General features: G+C 39.2%; 3 protein-coding genes across 3 annotated transcripts; all 3 read left to right on the top strand.

Annotated features, from left to right (window-relative positions):
* Window positions 1–336: 336 nt before the first annotated feature.
* Window positions 337–4,382, top strand: nr2e3 (nuclear receptor subfamily 2, group E, member 3). The gene is made up of 8 exons (XM_041796403.1): window positions 337–403; window positions 576–726; window positions 954–1,057; window positions 2,935–3,228; window positions 3,445–3,632; window positions 3,724–3,964; window positions 4,043–4,148; window positions 4,250–4,382. Exons 1-8 carry the CDS (start codon window positions 337–339, stop codon window positions 4,380–4,382), a joined length of 1,284 nt encoding a protein of 427 aa, XP_041652337.1.
* A 2,181-nt stretch (window positions 4,383–6,563) lies between these two features.
* On the top strand, window positions 6,564–12,085 carry stoml1 (stomatin (EPB72)-like 1). Its single transcript, XM_041795791.1, has 7 exons — window positions 6,564–6,927; window positions 7,686–7,792; window positions 7,900–8,049; window positions 10,043–10,246; window positions 10,454–10,664; window positions 10,784–10,984; window positions 11,764–12,085. The coding sequence occupies exons 1-7, from the start codon at window positions 6,765–6,767 to the stop codon at window positions 11,958–11,960; spliced, it is 1,233 nt and encodes a 410-aa protein (XP_041651725.1). The 5' UTR covers window positions 6,564–6,764; the 3' UTR covers window positions 11,961–12,085.
* Window positions 12,086–12,643: 558 nt separating this feature from the next.
* LOC121514436 (cholesterol side-chain cleavage enzyme, mitochondrial) lies at window positions 12,644–17,238 on the top strand. Its single transcript, XM_041794543.1, has 9 exons — window positions 12,644–12,930; window positions 13,150–13,305; window positions 13,423–13,622; window positions 13,715–13,918; window positions 14,004–14,164; window positions 16,066–16,232; window positions 16,325–16,403; window positions 16,531–16,722; window positions 16,813–17,238. The coding sequence occupies exons 1-9, from the start codon at window positions 12,659–12,661 to the stop codon at window positions 16,933–16,935; spliced, it is 1,554 nt and encodes a 517-aa protein (XP_041650477.1). The 5' UTR covers window positions 12,644–12,658; the 3' UTR covers window positions 16,936–17,238.
* Window positions 17,239–17,291: the final 53 nt, after the last annotated feature.

The raw sequence follows: 17,291 nt of genomic DNA on the forward strand, positions 1-17,291 counted from the left end.
CCTTCTGGCACAGACAGGGACAGAAGAAGACCAGCATTGGCCGAGTGTTACATCAGACAAGACAAGAGGACAACAGCACTGGAGCAATGTGGTCCAGAACTGCTCTGAAGAGGATTTCTGAAGAAATTACACTTTAAATATACGCTGTTGTGAAAGGAACTTCAAATTCTCTATTTTTAAAAAATGTTTTGTGGCATTTCCATGTGATGAAAAATATTTTACATAAGCTAACATCTTAAAAAACTTGTAAAAAGGAGAGGAACCACGTCTGTGAGTAAATTTAGTCTTACTTAAAACATTCATAAAGTGAGGTAGACGATATTAAAGCACATGAAGATGGAGGACCATGTCACAGAAATAAGCATGTTTTCTTCTGACCTAACAGATGGAAGGACTGAAGGAGGTGAGACACTTGTTTTTCTAAACATGCAACTTTTATACAAAGAAGCATAGTGGTCTCTAAAAAAAGCTGAAACAGTCATAAAAAATGTGGAAAAGCTGGTCATATTAGATATTATGTTGTCCCTAAAGTCAATGTAAGATAAATAAAGTTTCTTAAATCTTTTCTTTTTCAGATAAATGTTCAGTTCCGGTTAAAACACTTGACCAAAGCCTTCTTTGTAAAGTTTGTTCTGATTCAAGCAGCGGTAAACATTATGGCATCTACGCATGTAATGGCTGCAGTGGTTTCTTTAAACGCAGTGTGAGACGGAGACTCATCTACAGGTGAGCAACATTTTAATCTTGTAAAGAGTGTATTTATACAAATATAAGTCTTCTTAAGAGGCACCTATAGCTGAGTGGTTATGTTGTATGTCCCACGTTCACAGACTGTTGTCTCAATGGGCAGCTGGTGATCAGATCCACCTTGTCGATCCACCTTCTTGCACATCATTCCCTACTCTCTCTGTCAATTCCCACTCTAACCACTGTCCTTTTTGCTAATATTTTAGATGTCAGGCTGGGACTGGAAGGTGCCCTGTGGACAAAGCTCATCGGAACCAGTGCCAAGCTTGTAGGCTGAAGAAGTGTCTCCAAGCTGGAATGAACAAAGATGGTAAGAAAACCCTAGTTGACTGTGGAGAGTAGTTTCTCCTGTGACCAGAGCTTTTGTTTGGAATGCATGTTTAGTTTCTCCCTCTTATTTAGGATCAATAGGACCTGATATGTTTAAAAGCTCAGCCATATATTTGAACAGGAAGTAGTTTTGACTAAAATTGATGTCCACAAATCTCCTAAGGGTCCCGTTTCTGTACAAAATAAAGCACTGGATCAGTTTTAGAGCATCTCTTTTGGCTGAGTGTCGGCTAGGTGGTCAGTTGTTGGGGGGTCTTCAGTCAAACGGTTGAAAACAGTTGAGAATTGGTTGACGACACCTCGACTGGTTGATCTTGGCAGCATAATCAATCAATCCACTTATTGTGAGGCTGAGCTCAACAGCAGACTTGGACTCATGCATAGGGGGTGGGTTCGCTGAGCAAGACAGTGCATCATTCCTGTTGTCTGAGTATGAGGATGAAAGTCAGGGTCTTCCAGTCCTTGGTCTTCTGGGTCTTACTATGCTCTTGTGAGGCCTGGACACTGACTTTTGGCCAGAGGCACTGGCTGGACTCCTTTGTGACAACTTCTCTGTAGCACATTTTCGGGTATCGTTGGCAAGAATGTGTGTCTAATGCAGATGCGCTCAGGAGAGCAGGGAAAAGAAAGGGTCAGCTACCTGATACGGCAGCTGCACTTTTATGGGTACCTGGTGCGCTTTCCTGGGCCTGGCCCAGCTCACCACATACTGGGTGCCTGGGATCCTGTGGGCTGGTCAAAAAGCCAGGGCTGACCACGTGCATCCTGGAGGGGGCAGCTGAGAGGATACCTGAAGCGATGGGGGATGGGCCTGGCACAGGCCTGGAGGATGGCCATCAGCAGAACAGTACAGGACCAAGGTTGACTCGGCAAAGTGCTAAATTGACATATGTTCCCATACCTGACCTGACCTGATCACAACGACTTTTTTAAGCCCAAGTGTCAACATTTACATTTAAAATTCAGAATTTCTTGAAATTTTCCTTTCCAAACTCCCCACAAATTCCCCAAATTGCCTGAAATTTCTGGAAAGATGCTTGGACATATTTTTGAAGTATACCAAAATGCTTTTAAATATTTTCAAAAAGTTCTAACAAATAGAAAATCCCAATGAAATTCTCAGTAATATAATAGCTTAAATTTTTGAAGCAACCCCCCCGCCAAGTTCAAATAAAATTCCTGAAAACTGTAACTAATTCCTGAGAATTTCATAGCCAATTCTCCCAACATTTCAAAAAACTTAAACTTAGATATGCATTCCTGACAAATATCTCAAAAATTCTAAAAGTAGAAATTATTTCTATGTTGTAGGAAGGGCAAAAAATAATATCTTCATATGTACATGCAGGGTCTTAGGAGGATATTATCCATTATTCCATTCACCTTTAGTCATTTATTCATATGTCACAGCCATCAGCTGATCTCATGCAAGCCCTCATCAGCTGATGGCCTGCTGATTTGATCTAAGCACCCAACTGGCTAATAACACTGCTCTTGCCTGGCTACACAGTCCTCCACCCCAGCTCCTCCCTCATTCTGCTTCTGACTTAACCATTGGCATTCTGTTGTCATCGATGCCTGCTCTGCTCTGTTTTTTTTTTGTTTTTTTTTTTTTTTTTTTTTTGCTGCTTCTCTCCCTGCCTCAGGCTTTCCTTATCGGCACAGGAAGTGCAGGAACGTGTGCTGTTCCTACTTAATACTTTCCATATAGGCTTGTGGAAGGGCAGGGTGTTCCCAAAACAGCCACACCGCCAAACAATGACGACATAAGTGCCACTGGATAACTGCTAATAAAGATATATTTATAGCCACAGATCATGTGTGTTTCTTGATAAAGTGGTCCTAACTGAACTCAAGTAATTTGTCATTACCTTGTATTTTTGGCAGCTGTACAAAATGAGCGACAGCCCCGAAGCTCAGCACATGTCAGTCTAGACTCCATACATTTGAACACTAAAAAGGAGCATCTAGCCACTACACGGGAGCTCACCTGTCCCACCACCTACTCATCAGTCATCTGTAGACCTCTGGTCACTTCCTCTGTCACTACTTCAGCCTCCATTCAGCCATGCAGCAACCCCAACAACAATCATCGCTTCATGGTCAGCCTGCTGACTGCAGAGACCGGTGCAAAGCTGGAGCCTGAAGATGGTGAGATGAAATTATTTAAGTTGAACAAAGTTGACTCTATAGGTACCTTGTCTTTCAGGAGAAATTTGATCAGTAGCTATTCTGTGATTAGGTTTTGATACTTAAATGAGATGTAGAGATTGCCTTGAAGGTTTACAAGTGGAATCTGAATTTTAGTTGCACTTAAATGTAACAGTATTTCAACATCTGAGTGTCTCATTTTTTTCATAATTACAGTGGAGGAGAATATTGACGTCACAACCAATGATTCAGGAAGAGATCAAACTCCTTCTGACCACCATGTGCCCCCATATACCTCCCGCTGTTCAGAGAGTATATATGAAACATCAGCCAGACTCCTCTTCATGTCTGTCAAGTGGGCAAAAAATCTGCCTGTTTTTGCTCACCTGCCATTTCGGGACCAGGTGAGACTGAATGTGCCATCTTTTTTTGCATGATTATATATTAAATATAAATGATGTGTGAGATTAAACTGTATTTCTGTGACATCTTCAGGTGATTCTCCTGGAAGAAGCTTGGAGTGAGATGTTCCTGTTGTGTGCCATCCAGTGGTCCCTCCCCCTAGACAGCTGTCCTCTTCTGTCTCCACCAGAGTTTTCTCCAAAACCACAGGGTAAGATCAGCCTCCCCACGGCTGACCATCGCATCCTGGAAGAGGTCTTCAACCGCTTTAAATCGCTGGCTGTTGACCCCACTGAGTTTGCCTGTCTGAAAGCCATTGTCTTGTTCAAACCAGGTGAGTGGTTATTCCTTTAAGAAGCTGTGCTTGTTATGGAAATTACGTTTTAACTGAAGTCTTCTATTTAACATGCAGAGACACGCAGCCTCAAAGACCCAGAGCAGGTGGAGAATCTGCAGGATCAGTCCCAGATGTTACTAGGCCAGCACATCCACTCGGTGTACCCCACCCAGAGTGCCAGGTATTATTTCAAACTCAAGACCATAAGAAGTGTATCAATTCTTTTTTAAAGCTCTAATGTTAATATGATTTTAATTCCTCTTTTCATTTTTGTTGCTCAAGGTTTGGGAGGCTGTTACTCCTGCTACCATCCCTCCACTTTGTGCGCCCTGAGAAAATAGAGCAGCTATTCTTTCAAAAGACCATTGGCAGCACACCTATGGAGAAGCTGCTGTGTGACATATTCAAAAACTAAACAAGCACTGAGACAGAAATGTCTCTAAAATTTTATAATACCGTGATAATATCTTAATATCTTTACAAAAGAAGATTCCTTTCCCCCAGTAACAACAATTGAGATATCAAGAAAATGACCAAGATGCTCTCTTAGATGACAATTTACACAGATTATATTAAGAGTAAATAAAATGCGTACATTCAAGGGCTTCACTGGCACTCAGATGATGTTTTTTCTCAAGTATACAAGGATTTAGTGATCATTTTGTAAAAATGTTGAATCAAAATCCATAAGCATACCAAAAATTTGTTCTTATTTTCTTACACTCCATGTTTCTGAAGATATATTTTGAATGTAGACATTTCTTTGTAATAAATATGAAAATGTTATACTTGTTTCATTGCAGTCAGTTTAAAAGTATTTTCATCTTTGCAGACTAATTTCCAAATATATCTGCTTTTACATAACAGAAGTGAACATACAACAAGCTTCTTAGATGTTCAGGACACTAAGCCTGACCGAGTGGGAGAAGATGTGAAAACACTGAGGTGCAGAAAAGTAGTTTTGGAGTCACAGTTACCCAGGAAAGCTCTTACAAGGCTACTTTGCATGGAAACAAGTTCTTAGATAACCTTGTTTTTGATTTATAAAAGTTATTTGATATTAATGAGTTGATCGTGATATTGTGCATTGCAGCCTTTCCAAAATTTCAGCATGCTGCTGCCCAGTTTGAGACCTTGATCTGCTCACCAAAACACTCATGCAACCATTACATGAAACTATTATTGACCTTTAATATATCTTTTTATTTGTTTAACGAACAGGGAAGTCAATGTGCATGTTTGCTATCAGATATATAACATTATTTGTGAAGTGTTTTCAGGGTTTTTTTTAATATACAATTAATGAGCCACTGCTATTTATTTAGTTTTAATCAGAAATCTTATATTTACTTTTCTATTATTAATCTCTGTAAATGTGCTTTGTGGCCCAGTGAAATCTTTCCAGGTAGTATTAAAGTCTCAAAAGGCACTTATACATTTGTAAAATCTGAAGCAAATGGCATGTTTAAATGAGTGTCACCAGTTAATCCAACAACAGTCAAACTGTGACGCTGGTTGTCAAGACTGCCCATAATGGGGAATAAAGGGGAGATCTTTCTGGGACCTGGCCCATGGAGGTCAGCAACATCATGATCCATTGTAAAAATTGACTAAAACAGATTTAAAATGGTTAACAGGGTGGCGAAAATTGGTTAAAAGTGGCAAAAAGCTGTGAAAATGGTTGGTTGGAGATCTGGTTGTACTTAAAACTCATTTTAAACAAGATACGTTTTACTTTACTTGAGTAGATTTATGGACCAGTACTTTTTCTTCTACTTAAGTAAATTATAACAAGAGTAACTACTTCTACTTGAGAGCAATAGTTGTGTACTCTTTCCACCTCTGTGAAAATGTGGTGAAAACAGATTAAGAGACAAAAATGTGCAAAAGGGGGTGGAAGTGAAAAAAAGGCAATAAAGTAGGAGAAAATATGGTGAAAATGGGATATAAGGGGCAAAAAATGTGGAAAAAGTGTTTAAAAAGTGGCACGATCAAACAATTTGGACTTCGGACCCAGTTAGAGCTGCCAGCCAAACAAATGATAAAAAGGTGACATAAGTTAAAACTTCTGGCTCAGTTTTGTTTTCCTGAGACTTCATAACATGCAATCAATAATTTTATTATCATTTCAATTGTGATTATTTATTTTCTTTTTCAATTTCTATGGTTTTTAGTAATTATGAAATACCTGTCAGGGCCCAACCACAGGACACACTTTAGGAAGCACTGGTATACAGCATTTAGAATAAAACAAAACCCTCCAATCAAATAACTATTTTAGTTTAAAAAAATGTACATCTACTTCTGGAAGATATGACTTGTGAAGCAGAAGGCAAGACAACAAGCAGGCTATAAAGAGAGTTTGTAAAAAAGACAACATCTGCAGTTTTCCCCAAAACAGTGTTCAGAGTAAAATGGGCATCCTTTGGGGAAACAGAGAAATTAAAGTTAAATATTTAACTATGAATTTATCTGAAATGGAAGACAATTTAAGAGATAAATGTTTATCTGTGGTCATGCTCTGCAATGGAAACTCTGCGACGTTAGAGGGCGCGAATGAGCAAACTTACCGAAGAACACGGCTCAATAACAACAGAAAAGAAGAGCTGGAGCAAAACACGGAAGAGCTTTAGCTAGAGAGCTAGCAAGCTAACATGTCAACGTAAAGTTTCCTATTCGGTAGACCATCTCTACTTTGTTTATGTAAAGGGCGCAGTTTTGACTGATACCTGCAGTGGTTACTAAAAGTGATGTGAAGTTTTTGTAAATAAGAATATAATTGCTATTTTAGCTTACAATGTTTAGCAACTCGTATCAGCTGCTGCCTCAGAGGGACTCCACAGGTCCGAGGACTCCTGGCTTGTTTGTTGACTGTGATGGCTTCACACAGCACGGATACCACAAAGGGCTTTCATTTGATAACATGCCTGAAGTCTTTCAACACGACTTCACAGGCACAGGTAGCTACCTAACATCATTTAGCTGACGGATTAGCATGCTATTGTAACCTGATAGGGGATGGGCATATCAGGGGGAGGTGGCTGACTGAAGGAAAACTAAATCTGTATCGAACAGTAGGAATGTCGGCACTGGTTGAACGTAAATGTGTACTATTCAAAGTAAAGTGTATATGATGTCTGTGAGTTATTATTGGCCAGTCAGTCATTTTAACGTTTAAAGTAAGGTCACTTTCGTTACTTGGATGCTTTTTGTGATAACGTACGTTTTAAAACGATGCAGTCTGATATTTATATTATTCGATAGATGTATCAAAATTTTGAAATTATAAGGTCCTCTCCTTCAGGCGTGCAGAAGACAAATTAGTCCACCAAAACTGTAGGCAATCCCCTGCATATAAAACACTTCACAGTGCAGTGGCAAGATTTTCTTTTCATACATTTTAGAAGAAAAAAAAACAGATTTTTGAAACAATTGTTAGTATCCAATATTTGATTCTGAGGACGTCACATTTTGTTACTGTGTTATTAGAGCAGTTACAGATATTATTTGATTTTTACAAGTGTTCGATTAAAGTTTAAATTCTGGTTATACAGTCAGTGGATTGACTTTACAGGAAAATTTCCAGTGCATACAAGTTGAATACAGTTTAAACTCACAGACTTCAGCCATGTAACTAAATTAAGCACATAAGATGATGTGATAAAGTAGCTCAGTACATCTGTCACATTCGGACCCTCCTTTGTTTGTTTTCTTTCAGATACCTCTCAAGGATGGCTTTCCTGGATTTGCAACATCATTGTCATCTTCCTTGTCTACATCTTCACCTTTGTAACATTTCCTATATCAGGGTGGTTTGTATTAAAAGTAAGCTGAAATGATCACTTGTCAGTTTCTCCAACTACATGCAAAACAATAATAATAATAATAATAATAATAATAATAATAATGACTTTAAATCATTTTGTCCATAGACAGTGCCGAACTACCAAAGGATTGTGGTGTTTCGTTTGGGTAGAGTTTGTCCTCCAAAGGGACCTGGTATTGTCCTTGTGCTGCCCCTCATTGACCAGTGGCAGAGAGTGGACCTACGCACCCGAGCTTTTAACATCCCACCATGCCAGGTAAATTAAGACAACTTTTGGAGCAAAAGTAGAGGCGTAGATTTAGGAACATGAAAATCTATCCTAAAAGCACTGTTGACTTTTTAGTTCACTACTGTACCACTGTAATCGTACATGTTTTTGTTTTTTGGGACACTCCTTGATAACTGACTTAGTTAGCACTGTAAAGTTGCAATTGTCACCATCAAAAGCTGCTTCCAACTTCAACACCATCAAATAGCAAGCAGTGTTATTTCAACATGCAACATTTTAAATTAGTAATTGTCATACCACAGATCTAAGATGTCTGTAGTGACTCAATTCAACCAACCCACTCTTGACAAGAATAGGCTTTAGACACAGGTGAAAATCAAAGCAATACAATAGAATGTCCATTGTGTAATTTCATTTTGGATTCTTCTGCTACCCATTTATTTGCATTAATTTCATTATATCTTTATTTTCTTTGAATGAATGAATGAATGAATGAATGAAACCTTGATCGCCCCAGAGGGAATTTGTCTTGCACAGAGAGCATATAAAAACACAAACTAAAAAAGACATCAGCAACCACACAGGACAACATATAATAACATGAACCAGCAAGTCATAAAAAATAAAAATACTTGTAATAAATAATGATGTAACATACAGCATTAAGCATTGCATGATACTATGTGAGCCAGATCAAATGTTGGGTCTTTAAAGTGCAGAGTGTTAAGTTCATGTTGTATGTAGAGTTTATTGAACAGCTGGATGCTCCATGGTACAAAGGATGTGATGCCTGTTTTAGTCCTCATCACATCCTTTTGTCCATACAACCCATGCAAATTGTTACACTATCATAATGAATCATCCCGAACTAAACTCCAAATCACTCCTACAAACCTTTTGCCTCATTTCACACCTGGATTATTCTCAGTTACTCGGAGTTTCTCTTTACGCTCCAGCTCCGCTGTTTAGAGTCACAGTTGCATACAAAATATTAAAAACACATTTAGGCTCAAACCATTCCATCAACACAAACCAAGCCAGGTTAAATTCCTGATAGTTGTTATTAATTTTGTCCAGCAGATGGCAGTCATGGTGCATTGCTGGTCAGTAGGAAAGTAGATGTAAGCCTATATATACGCAGAAATGCACACCACTGCATCTGTTAGCACTGATTTACAACTTTAAAAAAATTTTCAAAAACGGTTTTGATCCTCAAAACCAACTTTTTGGGACTGCTGGATGTCTTATTTGTTACTTATACTATTGTTGCAATGTATGTTGTATTCTTAATATGTCAAAGTTCTTTGTTTTTTTCCTTAATCAAAATTTGATATGTTCAGAGGTTAATGATCACAATTCCATCACTGCATCAGTGCATTTTAATGAAGGCAAAATGTCAAGCTCATATCAGAATTTGCCAACTGTACACCAAGCCTTATAGAGTGCATACTGCTGATTCAGTATGATTTCTAACGGTGAAGAGGAACTGTCTTCATTATCTGTGTTTTTTAAGTAATTGTAAATGACCAATTCTATGTGTAAACCAGGCAGCAACCTCCAGTCCTGAAAAATGAAGCCAATGCGGAAGTGCAAAGAATTGCATTACAGTGAGTGTCCACTTGAGGCTGGCTGCAGGAACACTGAAGTTACAACCTGGTTCAAGAAACCAAACGTGTCTCATTAGTACACGTCTTCATGTGCTTGCACTGTACGAGGGGGATGATTTTTTTTTGGCACCACAATGGTTTAGATTATATTGAGGAAAAACCTCACTGATTGGCGTGTCTCATTTGATTGACAGATAGCTCAACAGACATGAGCTACGTTTTTGTCAACCATTAGGTTGATCCAAAGTTCGGTTGAGACAGCAATTTCAATATGGAAGCCGCCGCGGAGTGGCTTCAAGAGCTGTTTGAGTCCGCCTATTGTAAGCAGGCGGCTGACGTCACACAGGGTTTGTCCAATTCTTTCTACAGTCAGTGGTCTAAACTCATGGTAAAAAATCATTCTACTACTGCAGGTGAATACTCTGGATGGCGGCGTGTTGTCAGTTGGAGCGGACATCCAGTTCAGAATCTGGAACCCTGTCATGTCAGTGATATCAGTCCAGGACCTGAACATTTCCACCAGGATGGCGGCACAGAATGCTTTGACCCACATGCTGTCCAGGAGGAGTGTCCGGGAGATTCAAACCGAGAGAGTCAAACTGGGAGAATATCTTGGGGTGAGATGAAACTGACAGATCATTGCTGGCCTTTCATGAGTCTCTCATTGATGATTTTCATAATTTGAATGTCTAGTTGTTTTAGATTGGCTAGTGTTTTGATGTATGGTTGTACAATGCTGTGGTCAACTTTCACTGTCTTTAAATCTACTGTATAAATAGATTTGGATTTTACATCAAACTCTTATCGCTTTTTTTTGCTCTAAGATGGACATAAATGAGCTGACTCGCCATTGGGGGCTGGAGGTGGACAGGGTAGAACTTACTTTGGGGTCTCTAATAAAAGCACCAGAGCAGAGTCTCTCAGCACCCCTCATCATGCCTCCCTCTGTGCCTGGACTGGAGGGCCTCACTGGTCCCATTCAGCAGCTGGCCATGCACTTTCTGGGTCAGAGTGGCATTTCACAGCCTAAAAAAGGTATTGCAACCAAACAACTATACATTTTCCACATAATGCACCAACTTAGATCATTTTGTATAAAAAAAATGTATTTAACTTTTAACGCACGTTTAAAATTTGTACATTTCATCCCACAGAGGACAGAGTAGCTTTCACAGATGAGCTCAGCCAAGCCCCAGAGACAGCAGTGGCTACAGCGGATTCTGTTGAAGAGCTGCTTGGTTGGTTGAAGCTCCAGCTTTCTGAATCTTTGGTCCAGGAGGTCGGGGCTTGCTTCCAGTTTGATATCAGCTCCAAAGATGGACAGCATCACAGTTACTATGTTGACTTGAGCCAAGGTAATGGTTCACATTAAAGGCATAATTCCTTTTTAAAGTGTGGTTGTATGCAGAGTGTTATTTGTCACAGGCGATTCTGAGTCAATAATTTACAAGAAAAAAATAGAAATTATAAACTTTAAAAGTCATAAAAGTATGTGAACCAAACTTTGACTTTTTGAAATTTAAAAGTCAAAATTTAAACAGTTTTCAGCTGGTTTATTGTAAATTTTAGACTTTACAATGTAAACTTGTACTTTTAAAATGTTTAAATTTTTGAGATTTTAATGTCAAGATTGAAGACCTTTAACACTCTGATATTGTATTTTTTTAATTAAATGTACAATTTTTTAAACTCTGAAATTCTAAGTTTGTCTACTTGTATTCAGTGCTGTGAAAAAGAATTTGCCCCCTTTCTGATTCCTGATTTTTTTTGCATATTTATCACTCTTAAATGTTTTAGATCATCAAACCAATTTTCTCAAAAAGAAAACCCAAGTAATTGCAAAATGCAGCTTCTAAATGATGATTTTATTTATTAAGGGGAAAAAAATCTAAACCTATCTGGCCCTATGTGAAAAAGTAACTGCCTGAACCTAATAACTTGTTGTGAATGAATCATCTTAATTTTTTCGTCTCTTTGGGTGGCCCTAATACCTTGTCGTACGTTATGTTTGTAATCATGATTTAAAATAAAATATTTTAAAATATATATGTACACCAGATTTTGACAACATCAAAGCAGACAGGGTCCTGTATATTTATTAAACCTCACTCTCTCTCTCTGTTCTGTGCTGTAGGTAGTGGTGCAGCAGGAGCAGGATCCATGTACAGAGAACCAGATGTGACGCTGAGTATGAGTGATGGTGACCTTCTGGCCATGTTCCAGGGCGAGCTGCAACCATTTGCCGCTTACACAAGTGGCAGACTGAAAATCCAGGGAGACATTAAGTCTGCCATGAAGCTTGATGAGCTCATTAAGCTTCGTAAGAAGTGACTGTTATAATAACTTTTGTATAGGTATTTATTAAACACCTTTAATTGTAAAGCATATACTTTTTAATGTATGCACTAAGTTGAAGAATGATATATCTCAATTAAAAAGACACATGTCAAAGAGAATGAGCACTGGAGATTCTTCAAGAAAACTTTTACCCTCGGATAAGCAGTGAACTGAAAAACGTGTAACATGTAAACGTTGTTTTAACTCTGTATTTAAGGACTGCCAGGATAAACCCCTGGATGAAAAGAGAATCATATATTGAAATATTTAAATATGATTAACTGAAGTCTTAACTTTGTTTTCACAGCTGAACTGATCATAACTTGTATTATCTGAATTTCTGCTATGTCTTGTTTTTCTTTACAAATCAAAGCAGCTTCATGTTTACAAAGATAAACAATCTGGAGATAATGATGCCCATTAATGCCAGTCATAGTAGTTTCTAATAAATACTTTTTAAAGAATAATGATTACAGGATTTTATCATACATTTAAACTCTCCTTTAAGTGTCCAAACTCAGACATACTGTGCTTTGGTTTACTGTATTAGCTTGTTGGATTCAGCTGAACAGCCTTGATCAGCACAGACGGGGCTGAGTATTTAGACCAGCCTCCTTCTATTGCACCAGTCATCTCTCGGAGAGCCAGTGTATCTTCTGAAGTTATTACACAGTTGGGATTTTGTTGTAGGCATGGCAAAGTGGAGTTTGTTGCGCAGCCCTGCAATGCCGCCCCTGTCCTGTATAGAAGAGCTGACCACAACAGGCATACGCTGCAGCAGCAGTATGCCTGTGATCAGACAGGCGTATTCAGAGAGTGGCAGCATGGTTCGACCTTTCAGTGAGATTCCTGGACTGTGGAAGAGCGGGGTGGCCAACTTGTACAACTTTTGGAAACTGGATGGCTTCAGAAACATTCACCGCATCATGTTGCAGAACTTTAACACTTTTGGACCCATTTACAGGTATGTGGGAAGTCAAATGCTTAAGCAGAGCTGTGTGTGACTGCCCATTTAAGTAGATAGTAAGTAGACAAAACATGATTATGCCATTACTCATCAAATGTAAGTATTTTTCCTTCCAAACGTGTAACAATCCACAAGGTCATGTTTTCTAAAAACAACCAGCTGATAAGATATTTCACCCTGTTCTTTCCTGACTTTTTTTCCTCAACTCTGTATCAGAGAAAAAATAGGCTACTATGAAAGTGTTAATATCATCAACCCTGAGGATGCTGCCATCCTATTCAAAGCAGAGGGCCATTATCCTAAGAGGCTGAAAGTTGAAGCATGGACATCATACAGAGACTACAGGAATCGCAAATATGGAGTTTTACTGAAGTATGTGCAGTAAAATAACCTTCCTTCTACTTCTACAGATACTGGATTGTAAATATTTTGACATTTATAATACCAGGTGTGACCTGCTAGTTTAATTTACATCTAATTTCCACACAGGAATGGGGAAGACTGGAAATCCAACCGTGTTATCCTCAACAAGGAGGTGATTTCCCCTAAAGTGCTTGAGAACTTTGTGCCTTTACTGGAAGAAGTGGGCGAGGACTTTGTGGCAAGAGTTCACAAAAAAATACAGAGAACAGGCCAGAATAAATGGACCACTGACCTCTCTCAAGAACTCTTTAAATATGCTCTTGAGTGTAAGTATGACTCTCTTTAATTCACTGTGTAGGCTGGTGTCTCTTTTCCTCCTGACATATTGCTTGTCCTTGTCTCGTGTTGACTCACACAGCCGTGAGCTCAGTGCTGTACGGGGAGCGCCTGGGTTTGATGCTTGACTACATTGACCCTGAAGCTCAACATTTCATTGACTGCATCACCCTCATGTTCAAGACTACCTCACCCATGCTGTACATACCTCCTTCCCTGCTGAAGCAGATTGGTGCAAAGGTGTGGCGGGACCATGTGGAGGCCTGGGATGGCATCTTTAACCAAGGTAGGATAAGAAAACATTTGGCTCATAGGTTTTTTTTAATGTATGTGCATAGTGTGATTTCATACATATTCCTTTGTTGCTCAAGCGGATCGCTGCATCCAGAACATCTACAGGCAGCTACGCCAGGACACTGGCTCTTCAAAGAAATACCCAGGAGTCCTTGCTAGCCTGCTCATGCTGGACAAGCTGTCCATTGAAGACATCAAGGCCAGCATCACTGAGCTGATGGCTGGAGGTGTAGACACCGTAAGCAAAAAAAAAAAATCTAATTCTATTTATTTCCTTGACTGTCTTCTGTTTTCCAACAGTATTCAAAGTTTTCCTGTAGTTTATCTTATTGTATGGTTAATCCTCATTCCAACCCTCACCTATGGTCATGAGCTTTGGGTAATGACCAAAAGAATGAGATCACCGATACAAACAGTCGAAATGACATTTCTCAGGAGGTAGTCTTGGCTCAGCCTTATGGGGAAGGAAGTAGAGCCACTGCTCCTTTGAATTGAAAGGAGCCAGTGGAGGTGGTTCGGGCATCTGATCAGGATCCCTCTGGGTGTCTCCTTGTGGAGGTCTTCCAGGCATGTCCAACTGGAAGGGGACCCTGGGGCAGACCCAGAACTTGCTGGAGGGATTATATATCCTATCTGGCCTGAGAGCATCTTCAAATCCCTCAGCAGGAACTGAAAAATGTTGCTGGGGACAGGGATGTTTGGGTTGACTTTCTTCAGCTGCTGCCACTGCATTTTGACCTCAGATTATTGGAGTATGGTAATGGATGGATAAAACTTTCAAGTTTGAAAATTACAAAAATGTGACCAAAACTCATTTGTATCTAAAGACTAAGACTACAACCATATTTATAACAGCAGTTAAAATAAACACTAACCTATATGCTCAGTGATGAGCATATAGGTAAGTGGGTCAATGGGTAGAGTCAGTCAGCTCCTATAGTCACATGTCGAGGTGTCCTCCCTGAGGCAAGACACTTAACCCAAATAGCTCCCACTGCTGTGTCAGTGGCAGTGTTGGGCAAGTTACTGAAAAATAGTAACTAGTTACCGCTAGCAAAAAGTAACTGAGTTATGACTGAGTCACTAAATTGTAAAAGTAACTACTTTGAAAAGTAACTCAGGCATTAACTTTTTTGCTTCAGTCTTCAGTATTGTACACATCACATCATTTTGTGTTGTTATGACAGTGTGAGAGGGAATAACTCAAGTTTTTATAACATTGTAGCCATTAGCATTATGTTGTTAAGTGGTGAAACAATAGAACACAGTAGAATTGTTTCTTAACTTTTGACACTATTAAAACATTTGTTCACTGTTTAAGAAGTCTAAAATAGATGTACTCTATTGACAGTGTACAAATTAAGTCCCAGCTGCTCTCTAAATGTCTTTCTGCATGACTGTCTTATCTCTTGTCTTATAGTTTTTTTTCATTACTTCTCTAGGAAGTAAGGAAGTGAAGTAAGGAAGGAAGTATGCAGTAGGAAGTGTACTCTACAGCTTATATCAGAAGTATGTCCTCAACAGCATACCTTGCTATCAGTCTGTTTAGTGCTTCCGTAGTGACACGTTTTGCAGCTGGCGGTGATTTGAATAAAGCCTTGGATTTGGATGGAGTGGCTCCTGCTTGGTCTGTCAAGCTAACGTGAGCTGTACCTGGGTAACCGGTGTTTGTAGTGTCTCTATTCTTTCTCCCAGGATGTTGCTGTGCTTATGGTCCCATCATGTCGTCCGCTGAAACAGATGCTTTCTAACCTTCATCACTGAGTTGTCGGCTGTAAAAGTAATGAGTAATGAGTGATTTAAATTTTCTGTGATTAACGGCATTAATGTTTTTAAAAAAGAAACGCATTACACTACTAGTTAGCATAAAAAGTAACGAAGTTACTGTGACACATTACTCCCAACACTGGTCAGTGGTGTGTGAATGTATGGATAATACTGGTGGCCACCTTCATTACCAGCATGTGAATGTGGAAGGAATGGGTGTGAATGGTTAAGTTTGACCTGCAGTGTACAAAGCACATTGAACAGAAAAGCACAAGCTCAAATCCATTTAACATTCATGTCAGTTTACAATAAACCTCGACTTATTTTTTTGCAGCTGTCTTAAGTCTGCTTTCCTCTGTTTTGGGTTTTCAGACTTCCATAACCCTGCTGTGGACATTGTATGAACTGGCTCGTCACCCCAACCTCCAGGAGGAGCTGAGAGCAGAGGTGGCTGCAGCTCGGGCTGAGAGCCAGGGAGACATGCTGGAGATGCTGAAGAGGATTCCACTGGTGAAAGGAGCATTGAAGGAAACACTCAGGTAAAAATATAGCAGTGTCATGTAGTTCTATGCTGTGATTATGTATAGAGCTTAGTTAATAAGGCTCTTTTAACGGAACTTTGACTCCTCAGATTACACCCTGTTGCTGTGAGCTTACAAAGATACATTTCAGAAGATATCATCATTCAGAAATACCACATCCCAGCTGGGGTAAGAGGCTTTTTAAAATCTAAATCCATGCCTTTGTATTTCATTGTTCACAGTAGGAGCAGAGCAGTTGTTAAGCTGTTTGACATGACTCACTTTTTTTTTTGGTTTCTGTGTGTTTTTTCATCAGACACTGGTGCAGTTAGGGCTGTATGCAATGGGAAGAGACCCCAGGGTGTTTTTACACCCAGAGCAGTATCAGCCCTCTCGCTGGCTAAGGACAGAGACACACTACTTCAGGAGCCTGGGCTTTGGCTTTGGCCCTCGTCAGTGTTTGGGAAGAAGGATAGCTGAGACGGAGATGCAAATATTCCTAATCCATGTGAGAATTTCACAGAATAAGTGATAAATCTCAAAATAATCTTGACATATTTAGATCAGTTATTAACAAAGTGCATTATCTGTTTTTTAGATGCTAGAGAACTTCAGAGTGGAGAAACAGCGCCATGTGGAAGTGCAGAGTACCTTTGAGCTCATTCTCTTACCGGATAAGCCAATAATCTTGACTTTGAAACCTCTGCATGCTAATCGGTAACATAAAATATATGAGAACAATATATCTAACACGAAGTAACATCTTCAAAAATTAGATGCTGATGGAGCTAAAGAATAAAATATTAGGAAAGAAAAATCTTAAAATAAACATGAACCTGATACCTCACTTATTCCATTAACTAGCCAACAGAAATAAAAGCATGTGCTGGATATTACTGGATTAGAAATCTGAGTGAGGATGGAAATGTGTAGCTTGTGTGTACCATTTATTGAAGAATATTGAATGTACAGAGCCTAACAAACTAGCTATATAAACCAGCGATAAATAAAACTATACACCTTCTTAAAACATGTCCTGTTTTTTATCATTTAATTATAATTTTAAAAAACAATTGA

This window comes from Cheilinus undulatus, linkage group 9 (genome assembly GCF_018320785.1).
Source record: "Cheilinus undulatus linkage group 9, ASM1832078v1, whole genome shotgun sequence".
Taxonomy (NCBI): Eukaryota; Metazoa; Chordata; class Actinopteri; order Labriformes; family Labridae; genus Cheilinus; species Cheilinus undulatus.